The following is a 16,735-nucleotide window of genomic DNA, read 5'->3' on the forward strand; positions in this document are numbered from 1 at the left end:
GCGAATGTTATCAGGTATGCCCGCAACCCTATCTTCCACTTCTTCACTTAAGTAGTTCAGCCTTCGGAGGAGCGCTCGGCCGGTGGTTGACTGCTGGAGCCTGTACATTTGGGCCCCTATTTGAGCTTCCTTTAGCTCGTCAAACGTATTGTGGACTCCCAACTTGAGGAGCTTCTCGTTTGACGTATTTCTTGGTAGATTTAGGGCCGCGAAGGTCCTTGTCGGAACGTTACGGCTTGTTGGAACAGACCTGTGTATCGTGTAAAATGGAATCGTTTTTTTCTGTTTTTCACCGAGTTGTGTAGCAAGGTAATCATCTATAGCGCATTTTTGTACTATCCTTCTATTTTGTTGATGTTGTATACCCCTTCACGGTGGCACAGTGGCTATGGCTTTCAGCTGTTCAGCCCGAAGTCGTGATATTGAAACCAGGCCGCTGCGTCCGCATTTCTATAGAGGCGAAATGCAAAAACAACCGTGTACTGCTCCAGGTGGCAGAAGCTGATCGGGAGAACAACATCACAGCGTCTGTTGCAGTCCACGTTCAGCTTTGGGCCGTTAAACCCTGAATACCGCTAGGTGAGAGAGCAAAATCAAATGCGCAGGCTTCGCATAGACAGGATTATTTATTTACATTTAATATTAATCACATGAACAGGAATCCACGTTTTCTTGGCGGCATCGATAGATTTTTCGGTCCGTCATAAAACGCTACGTTTAGTCGATTTATATAGTTACATAGGTACGCGTGTACATTTGAAACTAAAGCGTTTGAGCCTAACACTATCGCAGTAAGGCTGCAGGAGGCGAACGACGACAAAAGCGGCAGCAGGACTAGACACAGCACAAGACGACGGGACGGCAATGGGGCCTCAGCAGCGAGCAGCAACGGGAGACACGGAAGATGGCGGACGGACCACGGTGCAAGACAGGCACGATGAGACATCAGCTGGGAGGTGCAGACTCTGCAGACACTGGGGCCAGGGAAAAGAAGAAATCGAAATAAAGGTACGAAATAGTCAACAGAGAAGAAACGAAGCATTTGCACAGCCTTGTACTAAGCGTTGCACCGCGTTTTTGGGGCCCAAAGAGAATAGAAAAGCACATACAATGATTTATTGCTAGTTTTATCATTTCTATTATATCTCCGAATCTGGGCAGCCGTTTCTAGCGCCTGCCTAATTGCCGAGAGAACAAGCAAGATTTTCCCATGTGAATCATGTCAACTATTCAGTCACTTTTTGTTCAACAAACCTGCATTTGAACGGCCTCTCGCTCGTTATGTTTAACGTGTTAGAACATCATTGTTTAAGGCGCATAATCACGTTTATTCGCTGTTAATAGTTACGAGGGTAATTATCGTTCTGCAAGCCATAAAGCGCAGAATACAGTCTAAAACGAGCTTATATTTTCAGACGCAATGCACAAATTGACCTCTCCTCTGCCCTACAATCACTACCACTGAATCTATTTAATTTTTAGCGCTATTCAGCCACATTCGCTGCGGGGATTCAAGCTAAGCGGATCACCATGTGAGGCACGCCCAGTTATGGGTTGTGCAAGTTGATCTCTCAGATGGCGAAACACTTGGACGTGGCAATGTGCGAGTCTCGCTGGGACGTGAATCCGGGGTTGTCTTGTGATAACGATAGCCGAGATATATGGCGCAACTTTTGTGGATGGCCGCGTTGATGGCTGCCGCCGACGTCTCCACGCCACACACTTTCGGCGCATGCGTCAAGCACGGCTGACTGCAAGCCAGTTCTTTGGCGAGTAACTTTGGCTTTGTTTACAGTTTATTAATGCGAAAACATTTCTAGGCTATGTCTGCGGGGTCGTGCCACCAAAACGTGTCACCAAAACGTGCCCGCAGCGATTGTGACGTTCTCAGAAAAGGTAGCATCAAACAAATGGTTATGATCGATAGAGGACGATGTGAGGCTGATACCCCAAAAAATTGATGTCAGTCGGATGATTAGTTAGAGCCAATAAAGTAAAACAAAAACGTGGAAATAGCACGGACCAAGTTATAGTGAGTGGATGGGAAAACAGCCGTGGATGGCAATATAGTGGGAAAATAGGCAACGAAGTGAAAATAAAGTTTGAAATGGATTGAAATGTGTTTTATGAGTGATAATTAATCGAACAAAAAGTTTAATTGCATATATTAATTAGTTAATTAATTAGAAACAAAAGTGAATGAACGGTTGAATAGGCTGGACGGGTATTTAGTAAGTGAACAGGAAAGCAACCATGGTGCCAAATTTTAAAGCTCGAAATGATTGATTGAGATGGAAACAGAGTATAATCAGAGTCGAAGTTAATAATTAAAATGAGTAATTAGGGAAATGGGAAAGAAATAAAGAATTAGGTGGACGGGAAAGCAACCATGGCGGCAAATTTGAAAGGAGACGAGTGTCGTGAGGCGTCAGCGCTTTCGCATTCCTCCAGTGCGGGTAGCCGCAGTGACTTCTAGTATTTTTCAATACATTACTCAAGATGATAAAACGATCGAGGCGGGCTAACCATTTATAGCTCTGCGTACACTCACATGTGCTCCGAAAGACAGGATATTGGATACTAAAGTGTTTCTACACTTAGTCACTGCCTGCAGCCTTCAGATAAAAAGCATCAAGCCGTTCGATCTCTAATGCATCTGATGCGCCAATGGTTGACGGGTGTATCGTAGGAATTTCGCCGCCTATAAGAAAGTTGTCAGGTGAAAGCTACGGCAATAGATATCGAGGGGGTGCGAATTCTCAACAGTGCAAAGCAGCAAAGAAAATACATTTATACGAGGGAAATCGTCAAGCCTCTTAACAACAGCATAACGAAATGAGGCAGACTTGTTTTTTTCTGCCCACCTTAAATCACCCCCCCCCCCTTTTTTTTTTCGGTCACTTGACGAGAACCTGCAAGTAGTTTTTTTTTTTTATGGCTTACACTGGTAGAACACGTGTTAGTTGGATTGCTGCAAAAGAAGTGCAGGACTTTCACGCTGCCGGCACGCGCGCGCAGCATCCTAACGCCGGCACACAGAGAATTGATCCTGGGAAAACCTGTACGCACAAGAGCAAGCGCAGAAAGACGCAAGAGTTGCCGATGCGGAGCCCCGTGCTCAGCCGTAGTAGCCACCGTAGCCGCCACCGTAGCCGCCTCCGTAGCCGCCGGCGAACGGGAAGTATCCTCCTCCAAATCCAACCGAAGGCACCACTGGTCCCTTGGCGGACACGAATGGCGCGGCGGCGGCCAGGCTGGTCTTGGTTCCGGGCTCGTTGGTCTTGACGACGGCGCGGAATCCGAGCTTGTCGGCCACGTAGTGCACCTGCCGGTGGCGGCCGTCGACGTCGGCCAGGGTGTAGCTGCCCACAACGGGTCCGTAGGCCGCGCCGGTCTCGTAGCGGCTGTTCGTGGCACCCAGGCCGTTCACGATGTTGTACCCGAAGCTGTACCGTCCGAAGTCCTGCGACGAGTAGATTTGCAAGTCTGCACAAAGCGCTCGCGTCTCCCTTTCTGTTGTCGGCGCTTCGCCCATTCATTCCGGTACAAGAATTCTAACCTGTTTGTGAAAGGTGTCTTCTTCCTTTGGCCAATCTAATTTTGAACGTGTGCATAGAATCTAACTGCTCGGAGGATGGCTCTGCCATCTGTATACGCACATTGAACGTGATTGAGCTTGAACTTTTCACGCAGTTGTTCTTGTGAGTGAAAATAGAAGGTTCGGACCAGTGCACAGATTTGGCCGGAACAAATAAACAGCAAGGTGTTCTGCTTCCTTCACAACTCTGTACGTCTCTACGCATGTGAGCAGTACAGCCACCGGGCTCTACGGTGGGGCTGGGTGACTGTTCTGACTTAGCGCGAGCACTTTAATTAAAATAGTATGACTATGATTCTTAGGTAGCCATAAGAAAAGCCGGATATTCGATCTAATGAACGCACCTTTTGAATACATTTTCATAGTATAGAAGCAGAGACAGCAGCAAGGTGAGATGGGAACGTGAGCGACTTAGGAAGTATTCGTCATAACCAACAAACAAAACGGCGGATGCAGGAGTGATGAAAGATGGCATAATTTTTTGCTTTGTGCGGCGGTATGGATGCCGCGGCATTCGCACACGAACGCGCATCATTATCACCAAATGCTCGCTGTTAGCTTGAAAAGCATGCAAAACGCGAGATCTTTACTCCTGGTAACTTAGTTGTGGGTAATGAAGTTGATAGAACTGCTTCTCAGCACAGCCAAATTCCTGTTCGCTGGTCGTGCATGACACAGTAAACATAAAAGTGAGTTGTTATAAAGCACAAAATCTAGTCCTCCAGATAAAAACTGCGCTATTAATTCCAAAATATATCGTAATATGTATATCTGTAATGTGTACGATCGTTACATGCCGAAGGCATCTTAGTATTCTTTATCTAAAAGTATAATAATAAACAGAAAAGGAGAAACCTCATGAGACCTGTGGTAGCTGGTAGAAAATGAAGTTTCAGGCAGATACCTTTTCTTAATCAGTACCGATTCAAAGTGGACATATGAAGTATCGCATGCACAAGTACTCCTTTACCTTAAAAGCTAGTTGTGCCTGTTGATGGTTTTAGAACTGAGATATTGTCTTAGTCGTTGTCTAACTGGAAGAATAATGTAGGATGTATTCTCTTGAGAGCCAAGGACTTCACTTACATCTTGCTTCCTGTGCGTTCTACTAAATCCCCCATACGGTGCTATGGCGCCGGCCGCAGCCAATGCTGCTAGGCTCAGAATCGTTGCGACCTGCAAAGAGAATCACGTAAAAAAGGTAACCATGTCATCATGCGCAGTGTCACTTCGACGAAATTTCAACGATAAGAGAGAAGGTACAGTCTTTATGAAAAGTTTAAAGCCACGGGGTTAGGGAGGGTTGCTTCAAAGCCGTGTAGCGGAACTTTGGTAGTATTCACAGAAGTCCTTACCTTTGAAGATGGGAAGAGGGGGGGGGGGGGGAAGAGGATTACAGTTTGTCTTACATTCAACAGATTTGGAACACTAGGGACGCAAAACAAGCCACATGGTGTTGCCCATAAGTAAATTCCCATAGGCTCCAAAATTGTCACAAATAACTGTACAATCTTTATCTAATTGAAAAATAAAGCTTTCTCGGCCGCTTGAGACACTTGCTGCGGTGGTTCAGTTATTACTGCATTCGACTCAGTTGACTCGGCTACCTTTTCCCACCCTATGAAGAACATAGCGTACACATGCCTCGGGGAATGAGTGGTTAGTGAGTTCGGCTGCTAAGCTCGAGGGCCCCCGAGCAAATCCGGGCTGCGGAGGCCGCGTTTCGATGGAGGCGAAACGCAAAAGACACTCGCGTGCTGTGCGATGTAAGTGCACGTTGAAGAACACCAGGCGGCCCAAATTCATACGGAGCCCTCCACTACGGCACGCCTTTTTTTTTCTTCCTTCTGTAACTGCCTCTTTCATCTCTTCCCCCAAAGCACAGTTGAAATGTTCGCCGAGAGTGAGACAGTCACTGCGCCTTTCAGTTCCCGATAACCAATTTTCATTTAATTTCCGTTTGATATATTAATGTAGGCGACAAATTCTTAACCGCACAAGGGTACACAAGGAGCAACAGTGACGCAGCAGTATGTTAGTCGTGTTCGCTGGGTCTAGCCAGCTCGCTGTTAGGAATTTTTGCACTGCAGCGGGATCGCTTGTAAGAGAAATATTTAGCTGCACTTCGCGAAAGTGCTAATGCTTCAGAGTCCTTTCTGGCCGTATCTAAGCCGGTACATAAGCTCAGGAAAGACACAACGCACGTGATAAGCAGATCTTCCAGCTTAATTTACTGCCACCATCTACGCTGTGAAAACATATATGGTTGCTAGCGATACGCAATATTAGTCTACCTGCCCTCCGGCCCTACCGCTCCTAGACACTTTACCGAATCATCCTTACGCCTGCTGTAAAAAAAAAAATGAGGACTTCCGACTAATGCGTTAGATCGAATGAATGGAACTCTTCATTACTGTATCTATGGCGAGACGAAACAACTTTATACGGCTAACCTCAGCTGCAGGCTGAAACAACTAGGCCCGACATTACCCAGGGTGCTCCAATTTTTAAAATGATTTTGTTTAACAAAACGAAACATTCTGAAGGCATGCAAAAAAAGTCAATATTTTTAGACGCTGTCCGTGCAGCCAGACTTATTTTCTTTGGATTATGTTTCTGAGTTTTGCTACCGCTGTGCAAGTGAACGCATGGTCAAGTAAAGTTAAAAGCACACTGATACTTTTTGTTTCTTCGATGAAAGAAGTTTGAACTGAGGGTAGCTATGTAGAAAAACTTCAGTCGGACCATTTCTTACGATGATAGAACACTTGCTGATTACCGTTCTATGTGGGCAACAGTACATTTTCTGTAGCTTTTAACCCATTGCTACTAGCGCGGAACTGTCTATTGCTATTTTACTATGATCACAACTCAGTAACGTACAACTGGTGCGAGATTTAGAAGACCCTTTCTTTTGTTTTTCTGCACAATAACCTTACCTTCATTCTTCGCAGCAAGAGGCGACACTGTGACTGAACCATTCTACGTCATTCGCAGTCGTCTCTGAAACTGAACTCCTGCAAGTTGCGTGAACAACCCGTTGCCTGTCTTTGCGTCTGCACTGCAACTATGTCGACTGCTACGTCGACTGCAGCAAAGCTACGTTAAGAGAACATAGCTGCCCCACGCAAGCAGGTATATGAGCTTAGCTAGCACTTCAGGACTCCTATCTATTTGCCGTGCCAACATTCCAATTACAGAAACAAATCCTAGAAACAGCGCGTATATGACCTAGCCGCGTATTTATGGCTAGCGCTCGGTCTTTGCTATTCTTGAGTTGTAGTTTTCTAGTTACAGCTCATAGTTAGCTCTCTCGCTTTTGCCAAGTCCTCGAATGTAGGCCAATATGCTGCTGTGTGCTACCCCCAGCAGGATCGGTTTCTCTCGCGATCTCGAGAGGTCGTCAAACTGAGTGTTTTATGAGTGTTTTATTTTTCTCCATACCTCTCCATGGATTCTCCACAGAAGCAGTTTGTGGAGAATCGCAGAGACCAGCATGTGCTTCTTGAGAACGTGAAATTAAGCTTTACCGTTCCACGCGCTTCATGCTGTCGCCCACATTTGGAGCCATGCTATGTGCGTTGGTCTGAAAGCGTATGGTGGGCGGGCTTACGTCGAACGTTCGAGACGCTACAGGGCGGAAGTCAAAACATTAACGCAGTGCGCATGCTAGTTAACTAGCTCTATGAACTCTACTGCTTGCACCACATCATGGGCGCTCCGGGACCATTGCGCTGCGCACTGCGGAGGCTATTCGGACAACTGATTACCCACCCTCCAGCCGCAATCTTCTTCCACCTGTGTCCTCAAAGGCTCTGGCACCCACTTAGCTACATGGAGAACCTCACTAACTGCCTCCATCGCTTAAATCTAGAAAGCTCCAGAGGTTCTGTAGTGGATGTGTCTACGTCATCGCAGACACACGTGACGCTTGATCGGGCTTGGCGTCAGTGAACAATATTTTCGGTAGCTGTCGCTGAAGTTGTTGGGGTGAAAAAAAAAGGAAGTTATGCTTCTTAGTTATGATAAGATGGGCTATGAATGCATCGCGGTGGACGAATTGCGAAGCCCAAAAAAATTGACAGGTGATTACGACAGTTGATAATGCGAAATATGAGTGCAGCGCTTCAGTCCTGGCAGCCGTGGCAGCTACTACCTGCCAAGGCTGGCAGATGGCGTGATGCGCTGCCAGCCACCCTTCGGGATCTTCCCGTGGCAGCTGCCTTCTAGCTGTCCATTCCTCTGCTTTTGCCATGGCAGGTGGCGTTTTGCTCTGCTACCATACCTGCCAACACGCCACCCGTCACACGCCTACACACGCCGCCTGTCAGGTGGCGTGTTACGCCGACTACGCCGACCAAGACTAGGACGCGGAACGCTGGAACGGTCGCCTAAGAGTAAGGAACGCGACCGCTTTCTTAATTGAAAATTGTTTCGCATTATTACTGCGCATGCCGCAGGTGGCTCACAAAGCTAGCCTATTCGCTGCGCTTGTTCTTCGAGGATATTGCATTCGAAAGAAAGGGAAAGCAGTGATAGGCTCCACAACACTTAGGCGCAATGAAAGCCGATCGCTGCAGAGTATGGCCCGCTAGCTTGAACATCTGCTACTGCTTCCCTCATTGGTTGAGGTCGTTTGGGGAAACGGTAGCAAAGCCTTCACCATAAGGGTCATGCTCGCCTCGGCACTCCCAGTCTAGACCAGCCTCAAAGCCACCCTGCCATTGCATCAATGCTCGCGTTATCCTGCTCGTGCCCTACTTTTTTCGACGCATTAATTGAGAAGAAGCTCGCATCCTCACGGGGAAAGAATATTAAAAGGAGCTTCGCTACTACCCTATGGTTCACATTCTGCCATACGTTATCGCTCCTGAGCGGGTGAGTGAACAACGCCGGGCTTACCTTCGCGATCATGTCTCCGCCTTGGTGCTCTTACTCCCAAGTGACACGCTGTTCGCCCACGCTGCCCTTATATACGGCGGCCCCGTGGCAAGAGCTTCTGCGGGAACCATTTTTTCTTCGTTTCCAGTGACCTTAGACATAAGCAGGTGGGCCGTTCGCCCTAGAATGACCGGCCCGCGCCACCTTTGCATGACGCGGGCCATCGTTGAGTCAAATTTGAGCGACCATAACTGAGGCCAGCTTATGTCGCTGGGCAAAAAGTATGGCGCTCAACGGGCTCGCTTCGCCTTACCGGCGCGCTTTGCTGGCAATTTGCGAACGAAGCGTGACCTTATTACCCGCTAAAGTTTCGCTCGCGCTCTCGTGAGTTTTGCGCCACGCACGTGCTCACCGAGTACCTCGAGGGCCTGGTCTGTCTCATGCTGCCGTTTGTCTCTACTTTTTTTCCCCTCCAAGCTGTGTTTTTCGGAGCCACTGTACACTAAGTGTACACAAAAGCATGTGGTGTCCGTACTGATTGCACAACTCTAGTCGGGAATTCGACCTTCGCTATGCCTTTTTACCGGCAAGGTTAAGGGCCAAATCAACCGCCTTATGAACTTTGTGGCCCCTTCTATGTGCTTCGTGTCTTCTTGAGCTTAGTGTGCAATTGGTTTAGTCATCCTGGTGGACATCTATCTCAGTGTTCTTAAAGGAGCAGCGGAAGAATCTAGGAACAAATGGAAAGGTCTGTGAAAGGAATTTGTTGTGGCTTTAAGTCTGGAAATGCGCTGCCGCATTGCATCGCAAACGACTTACTTTTCTTGTTGGAGGTTGCAGATTGTTAATGTGATCAAAACAATGATAGTAAAACAATAGCAAGAAACACTGGTGCGTGGGACATCTTAACGAAGTTTAATTTATCTGGTAACGCCCCTATGCTTTGTCAGTGTTGCAATAAGGGTGCAATAAAGGTGGCGTTACTGATGTAGTTATATGTGCAAAATAACCTCATTTGTTCGGTGTTGACATAACACGTGCCGCCATGCACTCTTTGTATGCCTGTCTTTCCAGAGAAACTGATGGTGCAAAGGTGGAAATACTGGAGATTACAACTCGTGCCTATGCCAGTGAGGAATGATGGTAGTTTCTACACACCTTGCTTCCAAATTTACCAGTTTCAAGCTTTCTACCTTGTTTGAGTTCTACGAGTCTGCACCCGGACCTCTTGAATATCCTATCCAATTGTTAATCTCATTTCATTCGTTTTAATCAATCAATCAATCAATCAATCAATCAATCAATCAATCAATCAATCAATCAAAATAATTTTATTTTAGAACATTGCATGTAAAAGTAAGCGGCTGGAAAAAAAGCAGCTTCACTGAGCTCCAGTAGCTCACTAATATGAAGAAACATAGTTTACTCATGCCTACAACATGGCCATACCGAAAGTACTGCAGCATAATTGTTAAGAAAAGGACAAGTATATGAAATGCTGCATCTCGCGTACCAATAGGAATGGAAGGAACTAGGAAATGGCTAAGTGTTTTTTGTTTGCCCCTAAAGCGAAAAAGGAAATAAAGCTGTGCATTGCAATAAACGGAGCGGGGAGGGCAGGCTAGCACTTAATGTTTTAAAGGCGCGAAGTTAAAACCAGAAGTGTTTAAACAATGCATAGTCTCTGTTGCCTGCGAGTCATGCATCCGTTGCTCTGGGATCCGTTGCTCTGTTATGGATGTCGAATGCTGCGGGAGAGGTTCACGGGGATCACGCATCGTTCCTCCTTCCGGCAAAGCGCGTGGACAGGAACAACGAAGAATCCAATACGGGAGCCGTGCGCTCCAGCGTTGCAAACACTCGACGAGTGGAGCGGTGAACCGTGGCGTTCCCAGGAGCTCAGAGGACGGCGGCTGCAGCGGTGCAGTGAAGTGAGAGAGAATTCACGGCTGTTCTATATTTGGTCATTCGAACGCGCCGTTTTATTTGCCAGCCATGGTAAGCGCGGCGACTCTAATAACAGCACGTCGTTTTTATTGCAAAGTTGGTGACTCAGACACACTGAGTGCCATGAATGGGATAGAGTTTACAACTATGCAGTAGACAGTGTGAGTAAAAGAGTTTTTGTTATGACGCTCAGCGCCCAACATTTCTTGCCTTAACTTTAGCTCTATATATAGGTATAAGGTAGGAACATATTGCAAGGGAGAAGACGAAGTTGGCGTTCTGTGTTTTACCCCGTAACAATATACATATACTAACAGCGCCACAACATAGGAAGACCTCGCTGATGCGCAGTTAAGCGCGACTAAGCCTTAAGGCATCTATCTATTGGAGGGTTGATTCCGGGTTAATTTTGGAACTCTTTTCCGCACGTGTACCGTGCCCTTTCACGTGTTCCTCGCGTTACTCAGCATATATATGACTGCAATGCAATGAGCAGCTGTACGAGATTTTTACGAGACGAATGGCACCGCAGTACGTCCCAATCGTAAACTCACGCAACTTGCGTAAACTCACTGCCAGTGCTATGGGAGCACACCCTTGCACAGCTAAGCACCGTGGAAGCTATGGGGAAGAGGGTCAGAGACGCGACTATACCTGAGCACGCAGCTGGCGCCTCGCACCTCGTGCAGCCTACGTCATCGTCAGGCGCGGTAGTTGAACGGATGCTGCACGTAGGCGGAACATCATGCAGGCGGATTGAACAGAGGCAGCACGAGCTCGGCACGCTTCCCGATAGCAGGCGAACGTCTGCGCCCACACATTTCATGGACAAAAATTGACAACATTTAGCGAGGTTCCGTAATGCGGGAAACTCGTAGATAGCGGTATCCCCCGTTCGCACTGGTGACGCTTGAAGCGTGTTTCACATGCAAGCGAAAATGCCAGCGAATCCTGTCGCCGCGACGTGAAAACCTGTTTCGACCCGTCGCGGCAGCTCGGCCGGCCTGAGCGAAGGGGTTGTTGGAAATTTTCGCAGCGACAGCGCGATAGCTCCGCCCTCTGACCAATGACTGCACGGCGGAAAAGTCACGTGACAGGAGGAGTATTCGTGCGGGAAAGACTGTTTGTTTACTACACGTGCTTCCGACACGCACGTACGAACTTTAATGAATGATATTATTGACGTCAAAATAAGACGTAGTCAATATTTAACAAACAAGAGTTCTTTATTAACAAAATTCGAGCAATCTTGGGAGAATAATGCATGAACATTGTCCATGTTGATGGTTGCAAACCACCGGAACCAACCGCGAGCTCGTATTATTCGCCAGCAACACTGGGATTCGCAGCGGCAGTAAACGCTCTGGAGCGACGCATGTGAAACGGAACCCTGCGAAAAGCATCGCTGCGCCGAGCCGCTGGTCGCTCAGTTCGCTCAATCGCTTGCATGTGAATCACCCTTGATTCATGAGAACCGTAGCATAGCTCGTGGCACGAGCGTCCGCGCTTTTCCCAAGCAACAGAGTGTGCGCATCTGCGTAGTGGTTACAGGGGGGGGGGGGGGGGGGGGGGGGGGGGACTTTCAGGCTTAAACAGAAAAAAAGCGAAAAAGGTAAGCCGAATTAAATTTGCTAAATTCGGTTTTAACCGAAAATGGTCAGTATCCATGGCATGGACGCAACAGCCAGATTGCTTCCAAATAGGAATTGCCCGAATTAAAGGAGAAAATTAATCATGTAATGTAAATTAATCATAGTGAGATGGTGATACCTTTGGATTAAGCAGCGCAGTCCTACGTTTTGAGGCATTGATCCTCTACCTTACACGACTGGGCACACTGAAAGGTTCCACGTACCTCCTCGCCATGCGTCGCATTTTAGCGCTGGGGTGTTCCCTTTCATTACACCCCTATAGGCCAGTTACTTCATTAAGCAGGTTTCTCCACTGCGTATAAGCACACTGACGTGAAGACACGCATAAATGTCACGAAAAACTGCCATGTTCTGTCAACCGTGGCTGCTAAACGGCAGTTCCATCGCTGCAGTCAACTCTAGGCCATGCGATGCCTCGTCGTCCTCTTGCTCAACCCTGTGAAACATTTCAACGCTAATATGACATCCCGTCTTTAGGAAGTCTAGTTTAACTTAACGTTTTATCTGAAGGATGAATCACTTAATCATTTAACTTCCGTTACTTTCGGCAATGGTGATAGCATATTCTTGAACAAGCACAGCTCTAAATACGACCATTTATCCATTAATTGTTTGCAAACCTAACGCTTGTGCTGCTAAAAAAGGCTGAGATAAACAAATAGGTGACTTTTGACCACACAGGGATGCCACATCATATCACGGAAAAAATCCAGTAATTCATCTACAGGAAAAAGTAATCGCGAATAAAACAACCGAACACAGTGTTCTGAAATAAAAACCGAAGAAAGCCCGCCGTATTTCCCCAAAATAAAAACCCAAATGTCCGGCCCCTAGTTATAACTGTATTGTTATGAGGAAATACGAGGCTTGGTAGCAGTCTTAAAGTGGGTGGACACCTAGACCGTATCATGAAGGAAGGTATTAAGGTAGGTGGTGAAGGGGCAGGGATTTAAAAAAGAAAAGATTGACAATATTTTAATAATTTATTTTTATTTATTTATAATAGAGACCGTAAAGGCCCAAGCATGAATGGGATACTATAGAGTAGACTTTAGGCTAGCTCTCATTGAATTCATTGTCAATTTTTTTTCGTGGCCGGCAGTGGATCATGCGGCACTTGAGCAGTGAGACATTGCAAGAGTCCATTACCCTCAGCATAGCTTCGTTTACACTTTGATTCATGCGGCGAGAAAGGCAACCGTAGAAGAATAGATTTAGAAAAGCACGACAGCCTATTTATTAAAACCGTATATTTGATTTCAGGTCGCAACTGCTTTCTAGAAACCGCTCCCTGCACCGTGTCAGGCTTGGCTGTGAAAAGACCAAATTGAAAACTTTTGTTTCCCATCTGCAATCGGCTTGCAAATGGCTTATCCGTAGTATCCATGTCGTCCATATCCGTATCCGCCGTATCCTCCATATCCGCCGTGCCCGTAAGCAGGCACGGCCTTGCCATGGGCGGTCAAGTAAGGTGCAGCGGCGGGGAGGCTGGTTTTAGTTCCAGGCTCGTTGGTCTTGACGACGGCGCGGAATCCGAGCTTGTCGGCCACGTAGTGCACCTGCCGGTGGCGGCCGTCGATGTCGCCCAGGTAGTAGGAGCCGTGCACGGGGCCGTACGCGTTTCCGGCTTCGTGGCGGCCGTTGACTGCTCCGTAGCCGTTGACGATGTCGTAGCCGAACCGGTAATGCCCGTAGTCCTGGACAGGAGTGCAATGCAAGGTAGACAAGCGCAAAAACTAAGGATTGGTGGTTTAGAGCGTAACATAACGGAAATGACGCCTGAATGATTACATGCTCTGAAAGGCTGTTAAACGCTCATGGAACTATTGTTTAGAACAAGATTAATCAACTCCCGCTAAGTAACTTTCGGTTGTTCTGTCGGCGTAGCTCCTCTTAATACGGCCAATTAAGAGAACGCGCCTTAGAGAAAATTATACGACGTCACTCCTGCAGGTTACAGCGTGCAATTTTCCCACGTTTAATCAAAAGACAGTTGTATTCTGTATAGCACGTAGCATAGCGGCCACAGTCATCCACGTAAAATGGATTACGTATCCAGCTGCGCTACATTCTACACTGCTCACAACTAATTCCAAGGTGAGACCGATGGCCGATAATTAATAGTACAGGCTCTTACTTTTATCATTTCTTGTGAGAAATAAATTCATGGCCAGTTTATGAAATTCCTCGTGTAGTCCGAAATAGACCGCTTTCATAATCTAGGCAATTTTTGACGTAGATATTCCGATTGTTCAGTTTGAATGTAATATTCGATTGCATGTCATTGAAAAAACAAGACCGATACAAGTCGTCAAGCATACTGTCTAGGTGAAGTAAGTATATGTCCAGTTTGTGGAAGTCTTCAAAGTGTAAATTATTTATCTGCAGCACACAGAATCGAATTCAATAATCCCGATAGAAGAGACACATCTACTCTGAGAAACAAGGAAGGACTGTTGCTAGGCCTGCACAGTGGAAGGTGTTCTTAAGAAGAAAGTTCCCCGCGTACGAGAAACAAGGCAGGCAATGGCGAAAGTGGCGAGTTTAAGTGCATAGTAACGAGGAAGGCGAGATATTTTAGGCAAACGAGCGTCTTTTTACGACGACCGCACTTACGTCTTGCTTCCTGTAAGTTCTGCTGGATCCGCCATGGTGTCCTCCCGCGTAACCTCCTAAAGCGACGGATGCGACGCCGAGGAAAACGACAACCTGCATCAGCCCCAAAAGTGACGCCGACAACGAAGTTTAGGCCTCGTCAAGCGTCCTCACTTTCCCTGAGACAAAGAAAATATATAATCCAACTAGCACCCGGCGTTCAAATTAAAGCTGACAGGAGCTGCCCCACACTGCTCGAAGGAAAAGAAGCTCTATATGGGCAAATTTCCTGGCATATATTTACGCATAAAGAGATCTCGAGCGTGAACCTCGCACATCACTTATACAAATTTTTGCGTCATGTTCACCAAGCCCCTCTGACATAAGAGCGGAGCTTGATCGGCCGCCGCACGAGTGCTGGCCGGTCATGGTGTTGAAACAGTCCCTATATACAAAGAGCTGACTAGGAACGAACAGCGCATACGTAGTTTTTAGAACCTCGTCGCTTTGAATCACACCTTGGTCGCATCGTAGTCCCCGGCCTTCCTTTCGACGTTTTCTGTTTCTCTCTTTTTTCTGTTTTGCTGTTTCCTCCCTCTACTGTACGCAAGCCTGTAAGCGTGAAACAAAAAAAGTCACTGCCGAGCTCCCTTCCTTCCCTCTGCCTTGTCGTCTAGCGAGCGTGCATGTGCAGCAAAACCTACAACTCTTAGAACGCCTGCCGGTAAAAAAGGACACTAAGAAAGCGCGGGGGCACGCTCATTATTTAATTAGTAAGTTGGCAGTTACTCAGGATATATATATATATATATATATATATATATATATATATATATATATATATATATATATATATATATATATATATATATATATATATATATATATATATATATATATATATATATGTTGTAGAAATTCTTTTGCGAGTACGGGCAAGGAGGCTTTGTTTTCAAGCGCTGTCGGAAACTTCGTAGGCAAAAGCTTACTCAACAGATATCTAAGACAACGGCGTACAAAAATTCTTGTTGATGATCTGTTCTTGTAGTTAGCTCCAAGTTAAAACAATGAGGGATATGCTGACATCAGAAAAGAAAGAATCGACCAAACGTTTCCTTGATGACGGTATGGAATAACGTTTTCTCTGCCACTATAATTTCATGACGACGAAGCAAAGCTCACGCAACAATAACTTTGTTCTCAGTAAAAATAATTACAACGTAGAGCCTTATTTCACTCAACGTTGGAAATAAAAATGTCAATAAAGGGGACATCTCGCACTAAACTTTCCCATCGGAGCTGTGCTAAAATTTATCTTAGCAAATAAGCTTCCCTAGTGAGCTGCTTTAGTTCCTCAATTAAACCGTGAATGCGTTCTCTGCCGACGACCCTAACTCGGTCATTAAGTTCAATATGCCGCAATCCCTGGGCTGATCTCTAAATACAGAAGAGCCGAGAGCGAGGCGGCGGGAGTGGTAGTCGCTGCTTGAAGCCACATCGTAGGGTCCGTCCCAGAGTTGTACGGCGCGGGCTTGGTTACCTGAGTGAGCATGTTTCCACAGTCCAGGGGCTCTTGCAACTGACTTCGGCGGCTGTGGTCTGTCTGGTTTTATAAGTCTCGGCCAACCTGCTCCCTATTGGTCGCCGTTGTTCGCTCGCCAAGAAAGTCTCCCTAGGCTATAGCGGCTATTTTCCCCGGAATGCTGCATTTCGTGTCTCGGAGCTCGCACACCCGCTTCTCGTCTCCATGCCGTTCACGGCGCCATTCAGTCGCCTGCTCTCGGAAGCCGGTTTCCTGCGGTCCTTTGCTTTGGCGGAGGTGCTTTCATTGGGTTCGGATCTCGCGGTTGACTTGCTCCGAAACCGTGCGAGTGAGAGAAAAGAAAAATATGGACAAGATTCCCACAGGTGACCTTTTGGGCAAGGCTGAAGCTGAGCAAGCCTTGCGATTGCGGAGCAGCGTCAGAGCCACGAGTGAGTTTTCTGCTGGGCATGCAAATGATATTGCCACAATGCACGACCTCCGCGCTCGGTCTCTCAACCAACCCCGCCAAACCCAACA

General features: G+C 46.9%; 2 protein-coding genes across 2 annotated transcripts; both read right to left on the reverse strand.

The window, feature by feature from the left end:
• Nucleotides 1-613: 613 nt before the first annotated feature.
• Nucleotides 614-8,552, reverse strand: LOC144093988 (adult-specific rigid cuticular protein 15.7-like). The gene is made up of 4 exons (XM_077627811.1): nucleotides 8,501-8,552; nucleotides 4,685-4,774; nucleotides 3,070-3,463; nucleotides 614-974 (listed from the first exon to the last, which is right to left on the reverse strand). Exons 1-3 carry the CDS (start codon nucleotides 8,510-8,512, stop codon nucleotides 3,119-3,121), a joined length of 447 nt encoding a protein of 148 aa, XP_077483937.1. The 5' UTR covers nucleotides 8,513-8,552; the 3' UTR covers nucleotides 614-974; nucleotides 3,070-3,118.
• Nucleotides 8,553-13,049: 4,497 nt separating this feature from the next.
• On the reverse strand, nucleotides 13,050-16,267 carry LOC144093996 (adult-specific rigid cuticular protein 15.7-like). The gene is made up of 3 exons (XM_077627823.1): nucleotides 16,214-16,267; nucleotides 14,695-14,787; nucleotides 13,050-13,775 (listed from the first exon to the last, which is right to left on the reverse strand). Exons 1-3 carry the CDS (start codon nucleotides 16,223-16,225, stop codon nucleotides 13,449-13,451), a joined length of 432 nt encoding a protein of 143 aa, XP_077483949.1. The 5' UTR covers nucleotides 16,226-16,267; the 3' UTR covers nucleotides 13,050-13,448.
• Between the last annotated feature and the right edge of the window lie 468 nt (nucleotides 16,268-16,735).

The sequence above is a fragment of the Amblyomma americanum genome, chromosome 1, assembly GCF_052857255.1.
Source record: "Amblyomma americanum isolate KBUSLIRL-KWMA chromosome 1, ASM5285725v1, whole genome shotgun sequence".
NCBI classification, from domain to species: Eukaryota; Metazoa; Arthropoda; class Arachnida; order Ixodida; family Ixodidae; genus Amblyomma; species Amblyomma americanum.

Coding starts and splice junctions, on each gene's coding strand:
- LOC144093988 (XM_077627811.1), bottom strand. Junction 3,464..4,684: donor GAACGCACAGGAAGCAAGAT/GTAAGTGAAGTC, acceptor TACTCGTCGCAG/GACTTCGGACGGTACAGCTT.
- LOC144093996 (XM_077627823.1), bottom strand. Junction 13,776..14,694: donor GAACTTACAGGAAGCAAGAC/GTAAGTGCGGTC, acceptor ACTCCTGTCCAG/GACTACGGGCATTACCGGTT.